This window comes from Peromyscus leucopus, chromosome 1 (assembly GCF_004664715.2).
Source record: "Peromyscus leucopus breed LL Stock chromosome 1, UCI_PerLeu_2.1, whole genome shotgun sequence".
Lineage (NCBI taxonomy): Eukaryota > Metazoa > Chordata > Mammalia > Rodentia > Cricetidae > Peromyscus > Peromyscus leucopus.
In genome coordinates, this window is record NC_051063.1 from 88161289 (window position 1) to 88188691 (window position 27403).

The following is a 27403-nucleotide window of genomic DNA, read 5'->3' on the forward strand; positions in this document are numbered from 1 at the left end:
GGAGTGTGTGAGCACACACCAAATTAATTAATGTAGTTATTTTATATGATTTGTAAATGAAATTACTACTGTAACTTTAATATCAAGTGAGGTGTTGTGGTAGGGAGAGTTATGAGTGAAATAAGATTGGCCTCATGTTAATAGTTGTTGAAGCCAGATACCTAGGCATTTTATATTTTCCTTTTGTGTGTATTTCAGATTTTCCATAGTAACATTTTATTAGTTCAAGGGAAGGAAGAGAATTACTTGTTAGAAGCAAAGATCTGGTGTCAGGATGTTTTAGATTTAATAAGCTCCTTGTTACAGAAGATACTCAAACATGTACTCCTTAGGTCTGCTTATATGTCATTGTGTCCTGCAAAGTTTAGGCCACTCAATTCTGATTTAGGGTTAGGGTGAAAGAATGTGGAATTTGAGGGGAAAGATAGTTTTTCAAAATTTCTCCTAAATGGTCCTGATGATGCCTAACTCCCTTAGACTCTCTTGATGGAAGACTTGAAAGTTTCTTCATGCCTTAGGAGTCTATGAAGCCAGAAGTATGGCAAGAAAAATAGCAAACTAGAACACACTGAGAATAGTTTATTTAAGTCCCCTAAACCCATAGTTAGATTGCAAAGACTGGTCACTTTCTAATCTTTCCTTTGAGGGAAGGAGTATGATATTTATTCATGTCTGCCCAAGTGAATCTTCTCCTGCTTGTTTTAAATATTTTTCCTCTTCAAATGTACCATCAATACTATCCTGATATTTTCTCTATGTGTTTCCCTTCAAAAAGCATCCTCTAGGAATAATGGAATGGATAGTTTCCTAAATATAAGGTTTGTCCCTGTCTGAGCTCTCTGGTTGTCACAAACTTCAGGGATTAACTATTGGAACTATTCCACATAAGCAGAGTTTGTTGTTTCTGTGTCTTGTTGGTGACAAGAATTGACCCTAAGGCGTCACATCTGCTAGGCAAGTGTTCTATCACTGAACTGCATCCCTAACCCTTTTTTAAATTTTCTCACTCTAGCTCAGGCAGTCCTCAGACTTGTGGCTATCGCTTTCCTCAGCTTCCCAAGTGATTACAAGTGTGAACCATCCATCACACCTGACTGGGCAGTGTCAGATGTTTTAAATTAGTAAAATTGGGGAAGGATTAAAGAAAAAAGAAAACAAGTTAATGAGAACTATTGGTCAAAGCCAAGCAGGTAAAAGTAATATAATTGGCCAGCTGATGAGTTAGAAAAGGAGCTGACCTTGGTAGTTCTGAGCACACACAGCTTGACTAGTAGCATACCATTTGCCATGAAGTAGTTTAGCCTACCTGCCAGGCCTTAGAGTAACTGAACTGTGGCTGAAGAGGCATAATGTTGTTTATCATTCTATTGTACCTGACTCTATTGGAGCGTATTCTGAGAGGGGTACCAGTAAATGAGTGTCATAAAAAGAAAAGACAGGCCGGGTGGTGGTGGCGCCCTCCTTTAATCCCAGCACTCAGGGGGCAGAGCCAGGTGGATCTCTCTGAGTTCAAGGCCAGCCTGGGCTAAAAAAGAAAAAAACAGTAGTCTTCAGAATCTTTAGGCATCTGGAAACTGTTGAAAAAATTACATTTTTCCCAGAAGAGGAGAGTATTAATTATGTTTAAAGTCATTTTCTTGGATCTGAGGGGGTTTTATTTTGTTTGTTTTGGTCTTTTTGAGGTAGTCTTGCTAGGTACCCCTGGATGGCCTTGCTATATAGTCTAGGCAGGCCTGGAGCTTGATCCTTCTGTCCGTGCCTCCCCAGTGCCTGGATTAACAGACTTGCACTACCATGCCTGCCCTTGAGCTACATTTCTTCATCTATGAAATAGTTATACGAGGTAATTTCTGAGATCCCTTTGGGAACGATATTTAAAATGTGGAAAGCTGCCATTTAAAAGAGTATGATAATCTTTTTGACAGTTTTCGTTGTTAGTGTGATAGTTGTTTTCATGCTAGGGATTGTAGACAGTGCCTTGTACATGTTGTTGAGCTGCATCCCTTAGGAGGTTTTGTATTTTGAATGTATATTTTCAAACTAATGCATAGAATAGGATCCCTGAAAGTATGGTGTTCCTGTAAAGCAAGATGAAATAGTAGTATACCAAATTTTTAATGCTTTAAATGTTTTAAGTTTTCCTTTGTGCATGTTAAGTAAAATAGTTTGTGCTAGACTTGAACTGAGACAAGTGCTCGCTGCTTAAAGTTATATTTTATAGAAAAATCCTAAAATCAAATGAATTCTACTTTTTTTTCCCCTGTAAATTGAGAATTTAGTTTAGTTCAGTATTCCAAAAAGTAGAACAGGTTCAGATGGGGAAGAAAATCAAGTAGGTAAGTTTGATATCTAATTATCTATAAAGAATCTATAAATAGCTATTTCATAATAGTGACTCAGGTTGCAAACATAAATATTAGAAGTATTCAATCAGAGTTTGATGTGCAAACTTATAAGTACTACAGAAATTATTTTTTTATTAAATATTAAAATTTTGAGATTTCATTTACTATTTATTTGTGCATATGTGTGCATGAATGTTTCAGGATATTGCATATGAGACTACTATATGGATCCCATGTATCTAACTCAAGTGGCTAGCCTTGGCAACAAGCACCTTTACCTTCTAAGTCATCTTAGCTATGCCTTACTAATTTTTTTGAGATAGGGCCTTGAGATGTAGCTCAGGCTAGCCTCAATCTTTCTCCAGATGTCAAGATCTTATACTGTTTGTGGTATCTTATACTGATTGTACATGTACAAGAAGAAAAGTTGGGGGCTGGCAAGCTTAACAACATGAATTTAATTCCCAGAACCTGTGTAAAGATTGAGAGAACTGACCCCACAGTGTTATCCTCTGACCTCCACACATGCACAGTTACACTCATACAGACACAGACACATGCACACACACACACACACACACACACACACACACACACACACACACCAACATCATACACATGCACTGTAATAACAAAAGAAAGAAAAGAAAGTTTGGTTTATGTAGTCGAAAAGGAAAAGAGAACACCAATAACAGACCAACTTTGGAAGTCATTGGCCTGGGACTTTCACATACTCACAAACATTCATCTATGTCTACTTACAAGTATTTCCTTGCAGCTTATGCTTCTGTTGGGAAACAGCATTGCAGTGCCTATTCTCTTAATTACTGTATGTACTTACGTGTTCATTTCCTGTTAGAAATTCTGTGTATTACGAACCTCACTCTAAAGGGCATTTTTCTTCTCACTCAGCAGGCTTACTTCCTGTTTCCTCTTAGTGTCTTTTGTTTGGTTAATAATAATCTAAATACTTAAGGGCAGTTTTTGTGTGTGACCAAAACCAGGAAAAGGACCAGCATTAAAAAGATCTTTGGGGAGGGGGGTGTTGGGGATTTAGCTCAGAGGTAGAGCGCTTGCTAGGCAAGTTAGGCCCTGGGTTCAGTCCTCAGCTCCAGGAAAAAAAAAAAAGATCTTTTAGTATTTTAACCATAAATCAAACTGGTGGTTAATAACTATTTTAGCTAGTTTGAACAGATTTCAGAGAATTTAGTGGTGAGATTAGATGACTTTCATAAAAGGGATTTTGTAAGTAGGGTATGATAATCTAAAATATTTGGATCTAGAGAGATGGCTCCATGGTTAAAAGCATTTGTTGCTCTCCAGAAGACCTAGTTTGTTGTAGAATACTAGTTGAAAATGTGTTACATTTGTTTATGCTATGGAACTTTTTTTTTTTTTTTTGGTTTTTCAAGACAGGATTTCTCTGTGTAGCTTTGCACCTTTCCTGGATCTCGCTCTGTAGACCAGGCTGGCCTCGAACTCACAAAGATCCACCTGCCTCTGCCTCCTGAGTGCTGGGATTAAAGGCGTGCGCCACCACACCCGGCTTTTTTTGGTTTTTCAATACAAGGTTTCTCTGTGTAGTTTTGATGCCTACAGCCTGTCCTAGATCTTGCTCTGTAGACCAGGCTGGAACTTACAGAGATCCGCCTGGCTCTGCCTCCTGAGTGCTGGGATTAAAAGCGTGCGCCACTACCACCCCCCAACATATGGGACATTTTTTTTAATGATGCAAAGATGTGTTGCATTCTTTTATGTTGCATTTGTCTAACTCTGTGAAGCTGTTACTTTGACTGTCTAAAACACCTGATGGTCTCATAAAGAGCTGAATGGCCGATAGGTAGGCAGGAGAAAAGATAGGTGGGGCTCGCAGGCAGAGAGAATAAATAGGAAGAGAAATCTGGGAAGAGAGATTGAGAATTGAGAGGAGAGGAGGACTCCAGAGGCTGGCCACCCAGCTACACAGCAAGCCATGGAGTAAGTAAAGAAAGACATGTAGAGAATAGAGAAAGATAAAAGCCCAGAGGCAAAAGATAGACGGGATAATTTAAGAAAAGCTGGCTAGAAATAAGCCAAGCTAAGGCCGTGCATTCATAAGTAAGAATAAGACTCTGTGTTTATTTAGGATCGGGGTGGCAGGCCCCCCAAAGAGGACAAAGGGCAAAGGGTAAACAACAACAACAACAAAAAACTGTATTAGTTCAGTTCCCAGCATCCATGTGGTGGCTGACAGCTATCTGTAACTCCAGTTCCAGGGCATCTGATTCCCTTTTCTAGCCTCCTCAGGCACCAGGCATACACATGCAGGTAAAAAATGCATGTATTTAAAATAAAAATAATAATAGTTAAATTTAAATTGCAGCACTTGAAACACCAAGAAAGGAAGATCAGGACAATGTGTGAGGCCAGCCTATGTTACATAGTTGAGTTTGAGGTTATGTAATAGCTATAGTATAGCAACATCCTCTATCATTTCCTTCCTCCCTCCCTCCCTCCCTCCTCCCTCCCCTCCCTCCCTTCCTCCCTTCATTTATTTATTTTACAGCCCTGCTGCAGTTTCCCCTTCCCTTCTCTCCTCCCAGTCTTTCTCCCTGTCAATCCACTTCTTTTCTGTTTAGGAAAGGGCAGATGCCCCATGAGTATTCACAAAACATGGCATATCAAGTTGCAGTATGACTAAGCACCTCTCCATGTATCAAGGCTGGGCAAGGTGACCCAGTATGAGGAGTAGGGTCCCAAAAGCCCCTCTTCCCACTGTTAGGAGTTCCACAAGAAGACCAAGCTACGCAGTTGTAACATATATGCAGAGTGCCTAGGTCAGTTCCATTCAGGCTTCCTGGTTTTTGGTTCAGTCTCTGTGATCCCCGATGAGCCCAGGTTAGTTGATTCTGTGAGTTTTCTTGTGGTGCCCTTAACCCCTCTAGCTCCTACAATCCTTTCTCCTCCTCTTCTGCAGGATTCCCCACATTCTGCCTAATGTTTAGCTGGCAACATTCTATTTTAAAAAATAAAAATGTAGTTTTGTAAATGTGAATACTGGATGTTTCTGAAAGTTTATTGTATTAAGAATCTAACTTTATATATTATTGGCAGCATGTCTGGCATGAATTTCATTTTATTTCTTTTGTGTATTTGAGGCAAGGTCTCATTGTAGCTTTGAACTCACCATGTAGCAGAAGCTGGACTTAAACTCCTGATCTTACCCCTTGTACCTCCTAAATGCTGGGATTATAGGCATGTATCAATGTGCCATTAATTTTCTTACCTTTTTTTCCTTCATTTTTCTCTCATTAATTTTACAGAAGGACAGTTCAAAATGTTCTTATTTTATAGCTGACCACATTTAATAACTCAGATCTTTGGAAAATTAAATATAAATTGTAGAGACCCACGGAGGTTTCCTAGTGAGAACTTACTCAGGGTCTGAGAATCTGAGCTTGTTTTACCCAGCAGGGCTGCATAAGGGGATGATTTGACCATGGGCATGGGTACCAGGTATTTAGAAGGGTCTACACTCGGCTGGGCAGTGTACTTTGATCTAGCAAGGGGAAGGTCTTTTGCCCTACCCCTTGGCATTGTTATAAAAAGCCCTTTTGAAGAGGCAGAAGGGGCCGTTGGGTTTTGATCCAGGTCCTCCGGAAGCTATCCTGTGTTTCTGTCTTTCTCCTCTTTGCTGTTTTTCTATCTAATATTTTCTTATCCCCCTCTTCTCTTTATAAGAACCCTGGAAAAGGTGGGAGCTAGCCTCCCACAGATGGCACCAGAACTTGGAACTTGGGTGCAGAGGAAATAAGTGAGAATAGGGAGTACCACTGAAGCAATTGGGCATGTCCAGTTATGAGTTAAGGTTAAAGTGGTGGTATTTTATTCTTCTGGAGCAAAAACTGTATATAGATAAAGCAAAGCAGCTAAAAGTCGAGCTGAAGCAAGTAATAAAAGTTAGGCTGCAGCAAGTGTCTCTCTCTAAGTTTTTCTCTTTCATGCTCTCTCAATTTCTGTCTCTAAAATTAGGTGAAAATACAGGGTTAGGTATATGGATATTGTGTAGGCTTAATAGGAAGGAATTTCGGGTAGGAGTAGAATTTTTCTACTGCCAGACCTGGTGCACAGAAAACATCATCCAAGAACAAGCAGCAACTACAGACTTAGCAGTCTGAGAAAGAAAAGCCGATATGGGGCAGGGAATAGTAGACATAAGCTTGAGTATTCACTTGTAGAGAGTTTGAAAACTAGATAAGTTAAGGTAGAACAGCAATAAGTACAGCAGTTCTTGGAGTTCATATAGCAACTGTGTCCTTGATTTTCCAAATATGGGACTCTGGACACAGACTCCTGGGGGAGAATTGGAGTCGAAATGCAACAATATTATGAGGAACATGGGCCAGAAAAAGGTTCCAGTGGAAGCTTTTGGCCTGTGAGCACTAATTCGGGACAGTTTAGATCTAAGTCCTGAGCAGCAGGGGGGAATTTTCCCTGAGGTGGACATGGACAAGACAAAACCCCCTGTTCCTCCAGAGCTGCCACTAGATGGGAGCATTGTTAAATCATTCAATGGGGTCAGTTCCCTCTTGGCCATGAAGCTGAGTTTAAGGAACAAAAGTCTTAAGATGAGACAAGGGAGGAACTGAAGGGCTTGAGAGGCTTAGTAATTTCTTTCTCAAAAACTGGAAGCTCTTCAGGTTTCTCCTTCTCAGAAGGGTACTCATCTTCCTTCTGTAGGGGCGGAATTAGACTCATCTGTCAGAATGGCAAAGTTGCTCATAATTGCCCTAGTGCAAAAGCCTCCCCAACCATGGCAAACCCTTGCTGCTAGTCCTGCGTCTCCTCTTCAAGCCAGTATTAGAGAAGCAACTAGCAGAGGGGAGGAGGTACAAGGATTTCAAATGTTCCCCCATAATTGAACAGCAGGATGCATGCAAGTGCATGCTTAGATTCCTTTTAAACAACTTAAAGAATTAAAAATGGCATGCAATCAATATGGCCCTACAGCTCCATTTACACAAGTGCTGTCTGTTAGAAAGCTTTGCTTTAGAGGCCTCGTCTCCCAGGGACTGGAAACAAATGGCCAGAGCTTGCCTGTCAGGTGGACATTATTTGTTGTGGAAAATCTGGTTTGTGGAGCAATGTCAGGCCACAGTTGAAATAAATCGGGTCCAGCAGATTCCCATTACTTTTGATATGCTTGCCAGAGAAGGCCCTTATTGGGAGACAGGTCAACAGTTAAATTTTGATGTGGCAGTGTATGCTCAGGTTAATGCAGCTGCCAAAAAGGCCTGGAAGAAGCTTCCATCGTCTGGAAGACAGACTGAGGATTTATCAAAGACAAGGTAAGGGCTTGATGAATTGTTTCAGGATTTTGTTTCTAGGCTAATGCAAACAGCAGGCAGGCTAATTGGAGATTCAGAAGCTAGATTTTTGCTTGTCAAACAGCTCACCTATGAAAATGCTAAAGCTACTTGTCAAGCTACTTTGAGAACTTTTAGAAAGAAAGGAAACATCTCTGGCTATATTTGACTTTGTTCAGATATAGGGACTTTGTATAATCAGGGGATAGTCATGGCCGTGACATTACAGGGAAAAACAGTCAAGGATGTTCTTTTCCAACAAAGAAACTATGGTTCAAGACAAGGGAGAGCTGTTGGACCACCAGGTAGTTACTTTGGGTGTGGCCAGATGGGACACCAGGTCAAGGGATGTCCTGAAAGGGGAAAAAGCTTAAGGGCAAATAAGAAATCAGTGTTGTGCCTGAGATGCAAAAGAAGGAAGCATTGGGCTAATAAATGTCTATCAAGGATGGATACCCAGGGAAATCCTTTTCAGGGAAACGGATGGAGGGACCAGCTCCAGGCCCCAACAAAGTAGATCTTTGGAGTAATTCTGCAAGCTGTCTCCCAGCAAAGAGATTTATTTAGGACCTCTACTGAGCAACCCCAGGCAATGCTGGATTAGATCTCAGCTCTTCCATCTCTACAGTTTTGACTCCTGAAATGGGGATGCAGGCACTCCCTACTGGTGTTTATTATGGACCTTTGCTGGGAGGCACCATAGGGTTATTGTTGGGAAGAAGTAGTACCACGATGCGGGGTTCTTTGTTGCTTCTACAGCAATTGACACTGATTATGTGGGAGGAGTTAAGGTAATGACTCATTCACCTAAGGGAATTTCTGTAATATAGACAGGCCAGAGACTTGCACAGTTTATTTTACCTCCTCAGGTGCAAACAAGAAATCCAGTTAAAAGTGATAAGAGAAGAGAAACTGGAATTGGTTCATCAGTTGCCTATTGGGTACAAGCCATAGGTCCACAGCATCCAGAAGTAACTCACTTTGTTATAAACGGAAAAAGTTTCTCAGGTCTTTTAGATACTGGTGCAGATCTGTCTGTTATCACTGCTAGTCAGTGGCCTTCCATGTGTTCAAAGATGGAAACTATTACAGAGCTGAAAGGGTTTGGTCAAACTCAGTGTCCTGAGCAGAGTAGCAATGAACTCTCCTGGAAAGATGAGGAAGGTCATGAAGGAACTTTTTGGCCATACATTGTCCCTCACTAGCCTGTAAATTTGTGGGGTAGAGATGTTATGAACTGTATGGGAGTCTATTTATATAGCCCCAATGCAGTCGTCACTAAACAAAAGGTTCCTGAACAGAAGTTAGTAAAACAATAGTGATGGTCAAATGTCATTCTTGCTCCTACAGAAAGGGCTAATAGGGATGGATTAGAGTATTTTTAGGAAGGGTCATTGAGCAGCCTGTACTCCATGCAGATTCTATAACTTGGCAATCTGACCATCCTGTGTGGATAGATCAATGGCACCTAACAGAAGAAAAAATACAAGATGTCCAGCAGTTAGTACAGGAACAGTTGGATGATGGCTCTTGTATATTATTAAAGGACCAGCCTTAATAATATACTTCCCAGGGGCTCAGAAGAGAAACTATGATGAGATTTATTTTCGGGAAAAGAATCTCAGCACACTGAGCTTTTTAGTCCATTTGCTTTAATTCCTCAGGGATAAAATCCTGTCTACGTAGCTTCAGTTTTCGTGCCTAGCTCCTTTCTTGCCTGATTTCTCTCTATATTTATCTACTGTCCCCTCTAAGTTCTGTCTTAATTCTCTCACCTTAATTCTGCCTCATCTTGGTCCATCTCATTTCATTCTTACCCAGCTAGTACTTCCCCATCTGGCTCTTCCTCATCTTCCATCTCGTCTACAAGTTCTTCACTCCTATCTTCCTCTCCATCTCCTTATACCTCTAAGTCTTCTCAGTTCTCTGAGGTGTTCAGTTATAAACCGAAACAATGACAATCCTCTGCCAGAGCAAGGTCACCAGGCTTGAATTCTTATGGGGTCATAGAGGCAGGTAAGAATTTTCCTCAGGCAGTGACTGTCAGGCTTTCTTTTACAACCTGAAAACGGACTAGTTAAAGGAGGAGGTCAATTGAGAGCTAATGATCAGTTAGTATATCAAGAAGGGGACCTGTGTGCTCAGTCTACATTCCTAGAAGTGGTTAGGTAAGAAATTATGAGTCTATTAGTAAAGCTGTAAGAAAGGAGGGTCTCACTCTAAATTGCACAAGAAATAAAGCTATCCGCCTGACCTAGGAGACAGGTGTTGTTTCGTTTGGCCTTGGATGCTTAAGTCTGTTCTAAGTACAGAGGTATCTCTGATAAGGTACTTCCGTCCCTCCAGGGATGGTCCTGGCCAGATGCTGCTAATGACAGTAATTACAGGGAGGCTTGAACTGGGGTTCTGGCTGTGCATAGCTGTCATCACAGAAGGTTATCTGAATATTCCATTAGTAGAGGGGAAATGGTGCCCAATAAATGATGAAAAAGCTACAATAGCATGAGAAACTCATAGGAGGAAACGGCTAATAATCAAAAGCCAAATATCATCACGGCTCCTTGAGCCTCAGCTTGACCTCTGGAAGGCCCTTGACTTCTTCCAGGTATTAGCTTTGTCATAATCAACTGAAATCCTACTTCATATATTTTTGTGGCTTGTAGCAGTGGCCATATCGAACCTTCTAATTCTCCCTGGAATTCTGTTTTCCTGATCAAGAAGAAATCAGGGAGATGGAGAGTATTACAGAATTTAAGGAAAATTAATGAGACCATACAGACAATGGGAGCTTTGCAGCCTGGATTGCCTACCCCTACAGCCATACCAGAAAATACTTATAAAATTATTTTAGATTTGAAGGATTGTTTTTATACCATCCCTTTGGTTCCCCAAGATTGTCAAAGACTTGCATTAAGCATTCCATCAGTTAACTTTAAAGAGCCCATGAAAAGATTTCATTGGAAGGTTTTGCCCTAGGGAACAGTCAGTAGCCCATTATGTCAGAAATTTGTGGCTCAAGCTATTCAAAAGGTTAGAGATCAGTTTCAGCAAGTTTATACTATTCATTATATGGATTATACTTCGCTTGCATATAAAGACAAAGAAATTTTGCTTGACACCTTTGGATAGCTGTCTTACTCATGCAGGGTTAATTATCGCTCCAGAGAAAATGCAAAGACAGCCACCTTTTCAACATTTAGGATATATATTATACCCTAAGGAACCAAGACCTCAAGAATTGGAAATAAGAAAGGATAGGTTAAAAACTTTGAATGGTTTTCAAAAGTTATTAGGGGACATCCAACGGTTGTGACCTTATTTAAAATTATATAATGGTGATTTGGAACCTTTAAGTGATATTTTAAACAGAAATAGCGATCCTAATTCACCCAGACAGTTAACTGAAGAAGGTAGACAGGTTCTTTTTTTTTTTTTCTAAGATTTATTTATTTATTTTACATATATGTATGTATGACTGCATACATGTATGCATGTATGACTGCAGGCCAGAAAAGGGCACCAAATCTCATTACAGATGGTTGCAAGCCACCATGTGGTTGCTGGGAATTGAGCTCAGGACCTTCTGGAAGAGCAGTCAGTGCTCTTAACCTCTGAGCCATCTCTCCAGCCCAGTAGACAGGTTCTTTTGCAGGTTGGGAATACTGTTTAGTATCACCAAGTACATTATATTATGATCTACCTTGGCATGCATATGTCTTGCCCACTAGACATACTCCTACAGCAGTATTATGGCAAAATGGTCCTCTTTTATGGTTGCATCTCCCTGTTTCACCAGCTAAAGCATTAAATCCATGTTATGAAGCTGTAGCTTGTTTGGTACAGAAAAGCAGGATTGAATATAGACGTTATTTTGGTAAAGAAACAAGTGTAATCAGGGTTCCTTTTACAAAACAGAAAATTGATTGGCTTTTTCAAAATAATGATTCTTGGGCAATTGCCTTTTCTTAGTTTTTAGGTCAAATTGATAATTTCCAGCTGATCAATTGTTACAGTTCACTCAAATGCATTCATTTATATTTCCCAAGATTGTGATGAAATATCCTGTAAGAGATGCTGTGCTAGTTTTTACTGATGATTCTTTCAATGGGAGGGTTGCTTATGTTATCAATGGAAAAAACTACATAATACAAACAACCCCAGCTTCAGCACAGATAGTGGAATTATAGGCAGTGAGTATGGTTTTTCAGTTTCTTATAGATAGTTCATTTAATTTATATATAGATAGTCAGTATATTTATAGAGTTCTTCAAGTTATAGAAACTGTTCCATGTTTAGGGACTAGTAACACTCAAGTTAGGATGCTGTTTCAACAAATTCAAGATGCTATTCACCAAAGAAAGCTACCTTGCTTTATGGGTCACATTAGAGCTCATTCCAATCTTCCTGGTCCTTTAGCTGATGGTAATGCAACAGCTGACAAATTAACACGGATGATTGCCTTATCCCAAGTAGAAATAGCTCAACAGTCACATGTTTTCATCATCAAAATAGCAAAAGTCTAAGAAAGCAATTCAGTCTTATCAGGGAAATTGCTCGACAGATACTTAAACAATGTGGGGTGTGTCCAAAGTATTTTCCTGCACCTTACTTGGGGGTAAACTCTCGAGGCCTTCTTCCTAATCATTTATGGCAAATGGATGCCACTCATATTTTGGAATTTGGCAAGTTAAAATATGTACATGTAACCATCAACACTTATTCAGAATTTTTAATGGCTAGTGTGCAATCTGGAAAAACTACAAAGCATGTAATTGCTCATTGCCTGAAATGTTTCCCCTTATGGGGATACCAACAATTATTAAAACTGATAATGGTTCTGGATATAGTAGTAACGCATTTCAGAAATTTTGTTTCCAATGGCAAATTGAGCATAAAACAGGCATTCCTTATAATCCTTAAGGACAAGGCATAGTGGAAAACCCATGGCAATCCCAAGATGCGGCTTCAAAAAATGAAGAGGGGGGAATTGTACCCTCAGTCACCATATAATGCACTGAATCATGCTCTTTTCTTTCTGAATCTTTTGAATGTGGATGTCCGTGAGCAATCCGCCATGGATAGATTTAGGCATGATGGCACTTGAGCGACCTTTGCTCAGGTGAAATGGAACGATCCTTGCTCAGGATTATGGAAGGGTCCCAACCCTGTTTTAATATGGGGTCATGGGCATGTTTATGTTTTTTCAAAAGATGAAAATGAAGCTTGATGGGTGCCTGAGCACTTGGTGCAGTGCATAGAACAGAGGAATGTCAGCTCTGATGATGCCGTAGCTGCTGACAATCCTCCAGAGGAGCTGAAGTGAGAGCAGCTGAACCAGTTTTCTTGATCCACTGATGTTCCATCCTGCAGTCTGGGGAAAGCAAGAGACTAAGGGGGCCCTCCAGACTGCTGAGAAGGAGTTTGTGACAAAGGTTATGTCACCATTTGGTATTCAAAGACTGAGACTGTGAAAGCTGGAATGAAACAGAGCCCAGAGCCACATCACTTCTGGTTGCTAGCAGCAAACCAATGTGTGACTCCTTTAAAAGACGGTTTCCCAATTCCTACTAGCTGAGCAGAAAGCTTTTCTAAGAGTTACAGCAGCTCAGTATGGTAATTCTACCTTTGCCCTAGGGCAGCTCTCTTAGGGAAAGCCTCTGTGGCTGAGAGTGAAGCTTCAGAGATGATTGTTTGAACTAAGTTGAATTGTTACATTCAGGGGAGCTGCAACAAATTGGGACTCCTCATATTTGGAACTGTTTGCCTAAAAGTCATTACGACTTGGATTGCTAAAAGGGACTTCAGGGCAGCTGACAAGCCAGGCCCTGATACTGGTCTGTCAGTGGAACTTTAAGACTTATTAGAACTGACTTTTTTGAGCATTTGCAAACCTCAGAAATGAAACTGTTTTGAGTTCACCTACAATTTTAACTGTGGTGACTCATGATTCATGTACCCTCTGTCTTGTTGGAAGAAAATGTAAATAGTTGTTAAAAGATCTCTTTTAGAATGTTTGCTAAAGTTTGTAAAGTGTAAATAGTCCTATGGAGAGTTTGCTTTTGGATGTAAGTTTGTAAGAATTGTAAATATGTATAGTAATATTCATGCTAGAATTATGTTAGCCTGTTGATATTAATGAACCATGGTTTGGTGAAGCTAAGGGAGTCTTTAGTTTTGATGCAGTTTCATCAGGAGTTTATTGATTTATTTGATGTATCGGCATCAAGAGTTTATTGATTTTAAAAAAGGGCTTGATGTAGCTAAGGCTGTAATAGACATCTTAGACCCATTCCAAAAGGACATTCTATCTTGATCATCCTCTACTCCTTTACTGGGGGTGTGTGGCAGCCATAGGGATTGCTGTGGTTGTTCCAGCTACTTGCAAGTGCTTAGTAGGGACCTGAATCAGAGCTGAGTTAAGCTCTGTACTTTCCCCTGCCAGAGGCTGGTAGTCAGAGATGGGTAAAGTCCTTCTTGCTAGCTGCCAACCTAAGACAGAGTATGCTTGATGGAAAGTGTATCTCCATGATGGGTAAGGCTGACTAGGGAAGAAGGACTACCTAAGGCAGGCACAGGCTATCTGAGGGGTCTGAGGGGCCCTTTAATATATTAAGAAGGGGGAGTTGTAGAGACCCACAGAGGTTTCCTAGTGAGAACTTACTCAGGGTCTGAGAATCTGAGCTTTCTTTACTCAGCAGGGCTGCATAAGGGGATGCTTTGACCACGGGCGTGGTTACCAGGCGTTTAGAAGGGTCTACACTTGGCTATGCAGCATGCTTTGATCTAGCAAGGGGGAGGTCTTTTGCCCCACCCCTTGGCATTGTTATAAAAAGCCCTTTTGAAGAGGCAGAAGGGGCTGTTGGGTTTTGATCCAGGTCCTCCCAAAGCTATCCTGTGTTTCTGTCTTTCTCTTTTTTGCTCTTTCTGTTTAATATTTTCTTATCCCTTTCTCCTCTTCATAAGAACCCTGGAAAAGGCGGGAGCTGGCCTCCCACAATAAATAAGGAAGCAGTGTATTTAGTTCTGAAGAATAACTAATATTCTTTGAGTGCATTTACTACTACAAACTTAGTGCTTTTATCCCACTTAATTTCTGAGTAGTGTGTCAGAACTTCAAAACTCATGTGGCATGAAGCTCTCCTATATAATATCTTACATTATCCTTTTTTCTTTCTTTCTTGGGTTTTTTTTTTTTTTTTTTTTTTTTAAGCAAGATCTCAGTCTGTAGTCAATACTGGGCTGTTTACTTACTATATAGCCTGGGCTGACTTGTGTAGTCCTCTTGCCTTAGTCTCCCTAGTGCTGAGATTATAGGTGTGGACCACTAGGACTAGCTTCCTGCTTAATACTTTTTTGTTGTTTTGAGACAGGGTCTCTCTATGTAATCCTGGCTGGCCAGGAACTTTTTATATAGACTGTGATGGCCTTGAACTCATAGAGCTCTACTTGTCTCTGCCTCTCTAGTAGTGCTGTGAGTGGTGAGATTAAAATCATGTGCCATCAGGCCCAATCCATACAGTATTCTTGATACAACTTTTTGTTTGTTTGTTTGGTTGGTTGGTTGGTTTTGTTTTTCAAGACAGGGTTTCTGTATAGCCCTGGCTGTCCATGAACTTACTCTGTAGACCAGGCTGGCCTCTGCCTCCCAAGTACTGGGATTAAAGGTGTATGCCACCACTGCCTGGGGAGACAACATTTTTTAATCAGAGAATATACTGATAAATTTTTGTGCTAAATACATCCCATTTAGGGCCGAGTGCTCCTAGGTCTCTTACTCTCTGCACATTGTCCAGTTGTATGTCTCTATGTTAATTACCATCTACTGCAGGAAGCTTCTCCATGGAAGGTTAATCACTTCACTGATCTATGAGCAAAATGTCATTAGATGTTGTTTTATTGATGTGTTTGTTTAGCAGAATAATAATTATAGGTTTTCCTGTAGGGCCCATGACCTATCTAGTCTTAGGCCCTAGGCCTTATTCATAGTGTCTGGTATGGGTTTCATCTAATGGAAGAGGCCTTAAATCCAATTTTTTAAAAAAGTGACTGGACTACTTCCTTTACATTCATACCACTGTTGCATTAGTAGACATATCTTGCAGGTTGGTCACTGTAGCTCATAGGTTTTTTAGCCTGGAGAAATAGATAATTATTTTTCTCATCCAGTAGTGTGTATGTCACCTTCCAAGACTTTGACCACTAGTCAGTAGGAGTGAAGCTTCCAGTTGAGTACCAGCTCCATCTTTCCGTGTTCTCTATGATGCAAGTATGTGGTGTCTTCAGCAATAGGTTGTGGAAGGTAACCAATAGCATTGTCAACAGCCTGTGCTGTTTCAGGGAGGGGGTGTCTACTGGGACTCCTTTGGCCAATGTTTCAAAAAGGTGTAACCTATTTAATACTGGGGATTTTATTTGGGAACATATGATATCTTGAAGTATTCTTGGAGTATTCTCTCCTATTTCTGTCTTTTATCTTGATTGGGGCATGAACTGGTATCTGGGCAAACATTATTCTGAGAATGTCTATTAGAGTATTTTTGGGTGAAGCTAATGCTTGAATTGATAGACTTGGTAAAGCAGATTGCCTGCTTACTGTGAATAGATCTTAGCCAACCAGTTGAGGGCACAAAGACTAACCCCCTGTCTTAGTCAGTATTCTATTGCTGTGAAAAGACACCATGACCAAGGCAACTGTTATAAAAGAAAACATTTAATTAGGGGCTTGCTTACAGTTTCAGAGGTTTAGTTTATTATCATCATGGTAGGGAGCATGGCAGCACACATGGCACTGGAACAGTAGCTGGGAGCTACATCCTGATCTGCAGGCTGAAAGAAAGATACTGGGCTTGGTTATAGTTTTTTTTTGAAACCTCAAAGACCACCCCATAGTGACACACATCCTCCAAGGCCATTCCTACTCCAGTGAGTCCACACCTCCTAATCTGTCTTATATAGTGCCACTCCCTGATACCTAAGCATTCAAATAAATAAGCCTATGGGAGCCATTCTTATTCAGACCACCAAACCCTCCAATTTGGCAGTCCTGTCTGAGAACTTTCAAGCTGAAAGATTGATTTCCATGTACACATACATGCATGTGGGCACATCACCCTCTTGCCTTTAGATTTAGACATGCTGCATTGATTCCCCCCCCCCCTGGATTTTAAACCTGCCAGACCCATCCAGTGATTCTGATTTACCACCTTCAGATTTGGGGATTTCTTGGTCTTATAATGGCACGAAATAATTCCTTATAACAAGTCCTTTTCTTGGAAGACAGAAGGGGAAGAAGAAGGCAGAGATAGCTCTCATCTCTACCTATCAGCTATAACTCCTGGTGTGTCCCTTAGCTTTACAGAGACTATCTTCTATTAGTGGAGCTTAGTTAATCCCAAATTCCCTTTGGTTGAGGTGTTGCTCTTAAAATGATCATAATGGATGCCAACAGTAATCAGAAGAAAGAGATACATCCTTTAGAGGATTCCATAAGTAGGGATGATATCCAAATCTGTTTTTATCTCTGGAATTTCTAGAATATGTCATTTCTAGAAGAGAACATTTGGGTGGTGACCTAAACGTTTACTTGGAATTCCAAACATGTGTTTACTTGAAAACTCAGTATCTTCCCCTACAGAGATTTTTTTATTCTGTGTATTGGCTAACAGTATTAACAATTTTATTGATTATTGTATCAAGGACTATTGGTGTCTAGCCTCTAATAGTCTTTTCCCAGGGTTCCAGAAGAGAAGCTACCAGCGGCAAGAAATAATCTGAGGGAACGAATCTAAGTACACTGAGTTGTTTAATCTGCTCACTTTGTTTTACCTTATCTATCTATCTATCTATCTATCTATCTATCTATCTATCTATCTATCTATCTATCTGTTTTTTTGAGACAGGGTTTCTCTGTATAGTTTTGGTGCCTATCCTGGATCTCGATCTGTAGACCAGGCTGGTCTCAAACTCACAGAGATCCGCCTGGCTCTGCCTCCCGAGTGCTGAGATTAAAGGCTTGTGCCCCCACCATCCAGCCCGTTCACTTTATTCTTCTAAGACAAAATTCTATCTATACGGCTTTAATTCTGTTCTTTTTTAAAAAAATTTATTTATTATGTATACAGTGTTCTGTCTGCACGTATCCCTGCAGGCCAGAAGAGGACACCAGATCTCACTACAGATGGTTGTGAGCCACCACGTGGTTGCTGGGAACTGAACTCAGGACCTTTAGGAAGAGCAAGCAGTGCTCTTAACCTCTGATCCTTTAATTCTGTTCTTATACTTAGCTCCTCTCTGCCTCTTCTCCTTTTGTCCTCTCATAGTTCTAAGTACTTTACATCTTGTCCTCGTCTTCGTCTTTGTTCTTCTCTCCATCTTCGTTCCTTTCCTTCCTCCTTCCGTGACCCATCTCTTCACCTGCCATCTGCAATCCTCTGGCTCTGCCACTCTGTGTGGCAAGTGTACTCATTTGCTAGGTAACTTGCGTCATAGCTTGAATGCACCTAGTATGTAAAAATCCTTTTGTTCTGAGTAAATTGTTCAAGAGGAAGTCTAGAGGTGCCACTTGGGCTGTGAGAGAAGGGGATCTGAGCTTAAATTGCACAAGAAATAAAGCTATATATCTAATGTTCACCTGGCCTAGGCGGTGTCTCCAAATGGATATTTACCTTAATTCAGGAGACTAGCAGGTGGTCTGGATTGTTTATACTGTCTGCCATTTGTCCTTGCATGTTTGATAGGTATTTCAGATAAAATGCTTTTGTCTGGAGCTGGCCCTGGCCTTGGATGCTTGCTAAAGGAGATAATTACAGAAGGCAGACATCTGATTCTAATGCTAAAAGGAAGAAACAAAAAGCCTGAATGCAGAAAACCTTGCCTGTGTGACTATTATCCAAATACCTTAATTGTGTATGCCCAAGAATGATCAATCCACACTGTTTAGAAGTTCTTAGGAAAAAGAATCAATTGGGGAAGCTTTAATAATGCACATGAAATTCATAGCAGAAAACAACTGATATATTCAAAAGCCAAGATAACACCAATACTCCTTGAGCCTTGGTTTCCTCTGGAAGAATCCTTGACTTTTCCAGGTAATAGCTTTGCCATAGTCAGCTGAATTCCTACTTCATATTTCTGAGGCCTGTAGCATTATTGTGTCTTTTTTATTTGTTAAGAAAAAATGATTGAGAGTGGAGAAATGGCTCAGTGGTTAAGAACACTTGTTTTTGCAGAGGACCTGGGTTCAATTCCCAACACTCACATGAAGGCTTACAACTATCTGTAACTCCAGTTCCAGAAGATCTGATGCCCTCTGCCACCTTCTATGGGTGCCAGGCATGCACATGGTGCACAGACATACATGTTAGCAAGACACCCATACACATTAAATAAATAAATAAATAAATAAATAAATAAATGATTTAGAGTATACAGTGTGTTATAAGTATTAGTTATTTTCAGACCAGTTAGCCCACACATATCAAATAAATAAATAAATAAAATGAATGAATGAATGATTTAGAATATACAGTGTGTTTTAAGTATTAGTTATTTTCAGACCAGATCTCTAAAGAACTTGATCCAGAAGGGGGATCAAGATTGAAAACCGACAGTACCAAACAGAAAGCCTTGAGTGCCAGAAAAGTCAAGTCTTCAAGATGAATGGAAACAGAGGCTAGTTGATGCTTTGATTGTTGGTGTGACACTTTGGGATATAGTGGGACATGGCTCAAAGGGATAAGTATAAAATTGTGCTGTTCCAGAGAGAGGGAAGGACTCAAATGGCTGCATGTGGTGGCACATGCCTACAATCCCAACACTTCTGAAACTGAGGAAGAGGAGGATTTAGGCCAGGGGCTGGAGGATGGCTCAGTGGCTAAGAGCACTGGCAGCTCTTCCAGAGGACCTGAGTTCAATTCCTAGCAACCACATGGTGGCTTACAACCAGTTGAACACTCATATACATTAAAAAAAAAATCTTAAGATTAAAAAAAAAAAGAAAAAAGATTGAGGCCAGCCTGGGTTATATACTGAGACCCTGCAAAACAGAAACAAAGTTGATGTTAACATCTCAGGTAGCCTAGGTAGCGTTATTTTTTTTTTTTTAACCCATTATGGACATGAAACTTTCTTAATTGTATTATTATCTTGAAATTGTTTCTTTCTAGTCAGTTGAAATTCAGTGACTTAATGAAAAGAAGGGCCTCATTAATAAAAGTTATCATGAAAAATACACACTTTAATTAAAAAGTCTAAGCATGCCATTAAGGAGATTGGAAATCTATTCAACAGAGCAGGTTTCATGTCATTGTCTCCACAAAGGCCACAGTATTGTTTTCTAGCTTTCTCTGGTTTGTTTGTCTTTGAGGAGGTTTTTTTTGGGGGGGGGGGATATTTGCTTGTTTTGTTTGATTTTGAGACAGTTTTCTAATCTCAGGCTATTCTCAGACTTACTGTGCTGCTGAGGCTGCACATAAACCTCCGATCCTTCTGCCTCTGTCTCCCAAGTTCTAGGAGGGAACGCCCCCTTCCCCAAGTGCTTCCCCCCTTTTCAGGGAGACTTTTGAGTGTGAATCTAGCTTTCTGTGTCCCCTCTGTAAAAAAAAGTTATAATAGTACCCATCTATTGAAGCTACTTAATAAGCAAATAAATGTGTGTGGATTTTTTATAGAAGAGTCTGATAAAAAGAATCTGGTAGAGTATCTGTCAGTATTTGTTACAAGTTATTTTTAAAATAATACTAATAATTTAAAAAGCTTGTTTTAGAGAATTAAATATTAATGAAAGTTGCTGCTACTCTTTTTAAGATTATTGAAGAAAGCAGTTTCTTAAATTCTTTAAATGTTTTGTGTGTTTTTGGAGGAAGCAAAATATTCAACAAATTGAACTGATTGATGGTTGATAGATACCTTTTCAGTTGGATGTTAAATTCTAAAAAAAACCACAAAACTCAGTTTGGTGCTTGTTCTCCAGGAGGTTTTCATATCAAGACTCAAAACAGGATGTGATGGTAGAAGCTTTGGTTGAGACAGAGCAGTTAGAGGTGGGGGGCTGGAGTAGAAAGTTCTTGGTCTTCAAGCATAAAGACCTGAGTCCAGATTTCCCATCTACAAAGCTGGCTTCTAACCCCAGTGTGGAGCAGCAAAGATTACAGAAGTAAGCACTGCTGCTCTTACATGGGTGCTGAGGACCCAAACATGGGTCATCAGGCTTGGAGAGTAGGGGTGGCATCTGGAGCAAGGGTCAGTCAGATCTTATTTCTTTAGAGAACTGAAGTCTTGTCTGTTACAGTGCATGTTTCTGTAACACAAATTAACAGTGTTAAAGAAAACAGTGGACTTCTGGTTCAGTGAGAGATTCTTTCTCAAAATAAAAAAAAAATAAGATGGAAAATGATTGAGAATGACATTGACCTCTGGTCTCAACATGTGCATGAACAGGCGTGCACACACACACGTATATGAGTGTGTCAAGAGCTGGGGCAGGGGTTACTTACTTTATAGTAAGCATATAGAAGTGCTATTCGCTGTGCCCTAAAAACTTGCTAGTTTTTTTTGTTTTTTTTTTTTTAAATGTTATGAGGGAGATGACGAGGAAGACATTTTTAGCAAACAGAAAGTTCAGAGCCAGGGTAAGTCCCATTGTGTTTTGTATGAACAGGATATGATTCAAGCTAACTGGAGCATAGAAGTCAGTGGAATGTTAGACAAGTAAGGTTGGAGTAGATAGTGGCTGACTTAGAGAGTTTAAGAACAGATTTGCATTTTTTAATTTAATTTAATTTTTTTGTTTGTTTGTTTGTTTGTTTTTCGAGACAGGGTTTCTCTGTGTAGCCTTGGAGCCTGTCCTGGAATTCATTCTGTAGCCCAGGCTGGCCTCAAATTCATAGAGATATGCCTGCCTCTGCCTCCCCTTCCCGAGTGCTGGGATTAAAGGTGTGAGCCACCACCACCTGGTGCTTAATTTAAATTTAATGTAATTTAATTTTGTGTGCATGTTCATGTGTGTGAGCCACCTGTACCATGGTACACATGTACCAGAGCATGTAGAGATCAGCAAACAGCTTTATGTGTCAGTTCTCACCTTCCACTGTTTGAGACAGTGTTTCGTGACTGTGAACTTCTGAGGGATTCTCACCACTACTTCCGTCTTCCCAAAGGGGCTCAATGATTACAGTAATGAATGCTAATGCTTTCACCTGGGTGCTGAGGATCTAAAAACTTGGATCATCAGGCTGTGGGGAGGCAGCATTTTACCCATTGAACCGTCTGGAGCAGAGATCTCAATCTTTAAAGAACTGAAGTCTGTTTGTTATAGTGTTTGTTTGTATAACATAAGTATGTTATTGATATTTACAGATTGGTGTCAGTATAGCAGCGAGGTTGTGCTAGTTCAGTTTTCCTAGCATGTTATTATTTCATTGCAATCATGAACAAACTTTTCTTGCAGTTTATTAGAGACCTTTAACAATATAACAGGGTTTTTTTTTTTTTTTTTTTGGTTTTTTTTTTTTTTGTTTTTCGAGACAGGGTTTCTCTGTGTAGCTTTGCGCCTGTCCTGGAACTCACTTGGTAGCCCAGGCTGGCCTCGAACTCACAGAGATCCTCCTGGCTCTGCCTCCTGAGTGCTGGGATTAAAGGCATGCGCAACCACCGCCCGGCTAATATAACAGGTTTTATGGAAAACACTGAATATCCTGCATAAGATTCCTCTTTTAGTGAAAATACAGTTTCAGAAGTAGTTTGAAGTCCACAGTATTGAACTAGTGCAAAGCAGCTGTGAGGACATTAGCCTTGGAAGAACTGTTGTCTGCTGCTTAATTGAGATGTCTACATCCTTTATTATGTGTTCATTATTCAGCAATCTTCAATGGAGTAAATGCCCTGAAGAACTTCTATCACAAAACAGAAAGAAAGACAGGCTTCGAGAGACTGGATATCGTAAATTGAGGGGTGGATGAGGATGAGTATTTAACTGTTAGGTTTGTTTTGGTATATTTTTGTCATTTGAGACAGGGTCTCACTCAGGGTTCCAGATTCTCCTGCCAATTGAAAGCCACCTTGCCTAGCTGTGTTAGGAATTTATAAAGATTTATTTTTGTCTTAGTTAGGGTTTTTTTTTTTTTCTTTCATGTTGAATAGTCTGTCTTAACTGTCTTTCCCAGGAGCTTTGCTATTTTCACTTGTGATTTTGTAAATTGCTCCCCTCCTCACCAAATATACATATCACATTCTAGCAGAAAGGTCTCTGGCACCATTTAAACAAAGAAAACTCACAAAGTAATTTCTAAAAAGTATTTATTGACCTTAAAATTTTAATTTAAGCATCTTCGTAGGCACCAAAGATCATTGAAAGCTATGGATTTGGAAGTTTATATGCTGCTTATTTGTTTTACATTTATCTGAGTGTGTGTGCACGAGCACAAAAGTCAGCAGACAGTTTTCAAGAACCACTTATCTCATTCCACCATGTGGGATTGAACTTAGGTCTCTGTGCTTGGCAGCAGGTACCTATACTTGCTGAGCCATCTTTCTGTTCCATTTATTTATTTGTATTACTCATTTATTTATTGGCATGTAGGATACTGAACCCAGGTCTGTGCCATCTCTCTGCCATTGAGCTAAAGCTTTGGCACTTTATTCACTTAGGAACTATTCCTAATTTTAAAGGAAATTTATATTTGAAATTTGTGCCAAATCGAATATTTTTATGTTGTATGTCAAAACACCTCTAAGTGAACGCTACTGTCTGGCTGTTATTTGGTAGTAAATGAATCTCCCTAAATACTGCAAACAAATCCTGGTCAAATTTAACTTATAAAGAACTATTAGGATATTTGTGTACATTTATTAACATATGAAAACAATAAATTCTCCAAAAAACTCATTCTCTACCTAAAATGCCAGTTCTTCTCTTGTAACTTGAGGCTTGAGTTGGATACATGGATGCCCTGGTTTGTTACACCAGTCCCAAATGAGCCCGAGCTCTTTGCTTTAAACAGAGGCAGTCCTTTAATTTAATCCTAGCTGACTGAAGCATACAGAATGGAAAGGTCTTCACTGTTCTAGCTGATCAGCACAGCATGTTCTTAGTTTTTATTTATTAAAACAATGAGTCAAAACTGGACTTAGTTGGTACTTTACCAAGATAGAAATCCCCTTTTTCTTGTGTTGCTTTGTTTTCTGAGATGGGTTCTTGATTATTTTATATACAGGCTGGCTTTGAGTTGGAGATCCTCCTGCCTCATCATTCTGAGTGATGAAATCCCAGGTGTATGCCAAGAAATAGGCGTTTTTAGCCAGTTGTAGTTCATGCTTGTAATCCCCATGTATGTAAAGCTAAGACAGGAGGATCACTTAAAGTCTGAGGACTGCTTGAGTTATAGGATAAGATGTGTTAAAGAAAGCCACTTTAAAAAGCTCTGCTACTTAAATGATTATCTTACCTCTGTAACTTTGTATAGCTTTATAAAACTAGTTTGTGAGGTGCTACTGTGTAGCAGCATTTTAGAGATCTTTCACTTTTAAAATAAAACCACTTTTTTAATTACAGAAAGACCCAAATGGGACCAGTAGTTTGCCAACTGGAAGTTCTCTTCTACAAGAATTTGAAGTACAGAATGAGGAGGTGGCAGCTTTTTGTCAATCCATTATGAAGTAAGGAATTTTCTTTATAAATTACAGATTCTTTAAATTAAAATGGTCATTTAAAAAATACTTCATGTCTCAGAAAAAACAAACAAACAAACAAACAAAAAAATGAGAGCTGGGCAAGGCAGAGGCAGCGTATTTCTGAGTTCCAGGCCAGCCAAGGCTACATAGGGAGATCTTGTCTCAAAAAAAAAAAAAAAAGAACAAACCAAAACCAAAACTTGCTACTTCATGCCAATCCTAAAATTTTTTAAGTTTTTATTTTTCTTCATGTGGCTAAAATTTTGAAGCAGTTAATTGGCACGCAATCACAGGCCACAGATGAATCTAGATCTTTACTTGTTGGGCTTCTAAAAAAGGCTGAGAGTGGGTCTCTGGTGCTCTTTTAACAAGTGAAAGTCTGGGTTGCATGTGTTTCCACACACCTAGAAGGTGCCTTCCTTTGTTTTTAGACAAACTTTCATCTTGTCAAAGAAAATGTATTTTTTGTTTTTGGAGACACTGTTCAGTTTGTATCCCAGTCTGGCCTCAAACTCTTAAATCTTCCTGCCTCAGCCTCCTGAGTTCTAGGTTTACAGGCATACATAACCATGCCCATTTTCTCACAAACTTATCTAGCATTCAGAAGGATATTCTACTTATTTAATAAAAATATATTTTATAAATATTAGAAAGGTATAGCTCTTAAATATTTTCTCACTCTTGTATGTCTCAGGCAGTATTGTTTTTTTTCTGTTTTGTTATTGCTGTTTCAGAGATGGGGTCCCTAAGCCCAGGCTGGCCTCAGTCTTCGATAGCTGAGGATGATCTAGAACTTTTTTTTCAAGACGAGATTTCTCTGTGCAATAGTCCTGGCTGTTCTGGAACTTGATTTGTAGACCAGGCTGGCCTCAAACTCACAGAGATCCATCTACCTCTGCCTCCCAAGTGCTAGGATTAAAGACATGTGCCACCATTGCCCGGCTGATCTTGAACTTTCAATGTTCCTGCTTTCACCAGGGACTAGGATTACTTACAGTTGTGAGCTACCACTTCCAGTTTATGCAGTGCCAGGGATGGAACCCAAGGCTTCAGGCATGTTAGGCAGGTTCTCTACCAACGAAGAGCCACATTTTCAGCCCTTGTACCATATTCTTCATAAATGGAAAAATTGAGGCTCCAAGGAAATACCCTAACAAAGCCTTTTCTGCTGTCGATATGTCATATTTTCTTTGCCACTGGTTAAATGTTTGTTTCCATTACATGACTCTTATCAGTTAGGGCGTGTGTTCCATTCTACTGTGGGATCTGGGGATCAAACTCAAGTTGTCAGACTGTGCATCAAACACCTGTCTGCTAAAGTTTCTTGCCATTTCTGTTTTGTTTTGTGAAACAGGGAAGGCTCTCCCTCTAGCCCCTGCTAGGCTGTAATGTACTATGTAGGCTGTATTGTCCCTGAACTCATGGCATTCCTTCTGCCTCAGCAACCCCGCTGGGCTAACAGGTATGCATCAGCACACCCACCTTGAATTCACTTTTTTTTTTTAAATTTTGAAATAGGGGTTATTCATTATATATCCAAAGATGACCTTGAACTTGGATCCTTCTGCCTGTACTTCTCAAATCCTGGGACTACAGACCTGTTACCAGGCTTAAATTTACAATTTACTCCTCTCTTTAGACCCTTCAGATTTTTTGTCTTTCCCTTTCCTTTCCTTTCTTACCATCCTCATCCTCCATATGATTTAGCTTCATTTTTTTTCCTATTGTAAATGGAACTTCTTAAGACAGGGAGCATAGCCACTGACTCCATGTTTTTACTAACAGAGAGGAAAAATGAATCTTAGCCAGTCAAACAAAGAAAAGTTAGGCAGAAGACTGGAGCAGCAAACTTCAAGGCAGAGGACAAAATCTGCTCTCTCATGTAGAGAAAGTGATCCCACCAAGGGATTTATTCTGAATCCAGAGCCTTCTTCAGTAAAAAGGTCTTCTTTTTAAGCAGGTCATGGGTACCCCCCAGATCATTTTTGAGTATATATGCCATTTTGGTTAATGATTTAGACACAATCTTTTACCTTAATGCTTTGGAAATAATGTTACCTTTCTTACATAGTTTCTTTTTTTCCCCCCAAACAAGTACTATATGGTTTCTGTTATTGTTTTTGACTAACTACTACATTTAAACTTAGCAAGTCGAAAGACTAAGCTCTTTATGATTTGCATTTTGAATTGTAGAGCTGTTTTCACAACTCCCCCCCCCCCAGCTTAGCTAAGTGGTTACAGTAGTCCTTCCTTGACTAGAATGACTATATTCCATAACACCTCAGTGGATGTCTGAAACTGAATACTGAGTCCTATGTAAACTCTGATTTGTAAAACATATGTGTCTGAAAAAAATTAATTTATATGGGTCATTCCATGGCTCAATAGGTAAAGGTCCTTGCCATCAAGACTGATAACCCAAGCTTGATTCCTGGAACCTAGTCCCTCTGGTTGTCCTCTGGACTCCACCTATATGCTCCCTTCCCACATAAATTAATTTGCTTATTATTTTATGTGTGTGAGTGTTTTGGCTGCATGTATGTAAGTATACGATGTGCATACCTGGTGCCAGAAGAGGGCATTGGATCCCTCCTCCCCATATGAGTGCTGGGAATCTCACCTGAATCCTCTATAAGAGCAGTAAGTGCTTTTAATCACTGAGCCAACTCTCCAGCCCCATCATATTAAATTTTAAGTTAGAAAAAATAGTAATTTATAAGTGACAGCAGTAACCTACCATCAATCTTAGCAGCCTGAACACATGATTTTTTTTTTTCTTCCCTTATTGGGTCAAGATTTTTTTTTTTCTTTTTGCTTACTGAAAGTATTTTCAGACCATAGTTGACAGGACAGTAACTACAACTGAATAAGAATGCTGCTGTATTTATTTACATGTATACATATTTATACTCAGTGTCTTATTTAATATGTAACTCCAGATGGACCAAATAGAATGAGTTCTTATTCTCTGACTTCCAGTAATACATAGTATGCTTGCAGCAACTTTCAGAACAGAGATTTCTGAAGCCACATTCCAGGCATTTT

At 39.8% G+C, this 27403-nt stretch overlaps 1 protein-coding gene across 1 annotated transcript in view; it reads left to right on the top strand.

The window, feature by feature from the left end:
* The window catches only part of Pik3c2a (phosphatidylinositol-4-phosphate 3-kinase catalytic subunit type 2 alpha), a 116621-nt gene that overhangs the window by 27968 nt on the left and 61250 nt on the right, over positions 1-27403 (top strand). Inside the window, 1 exon segment of the mRNA XM_037211201.1 lies at positions 24240-24343. Coding sequence (XP_037067096.1) covers positions 24240-24343 — 104 coding nt within the window.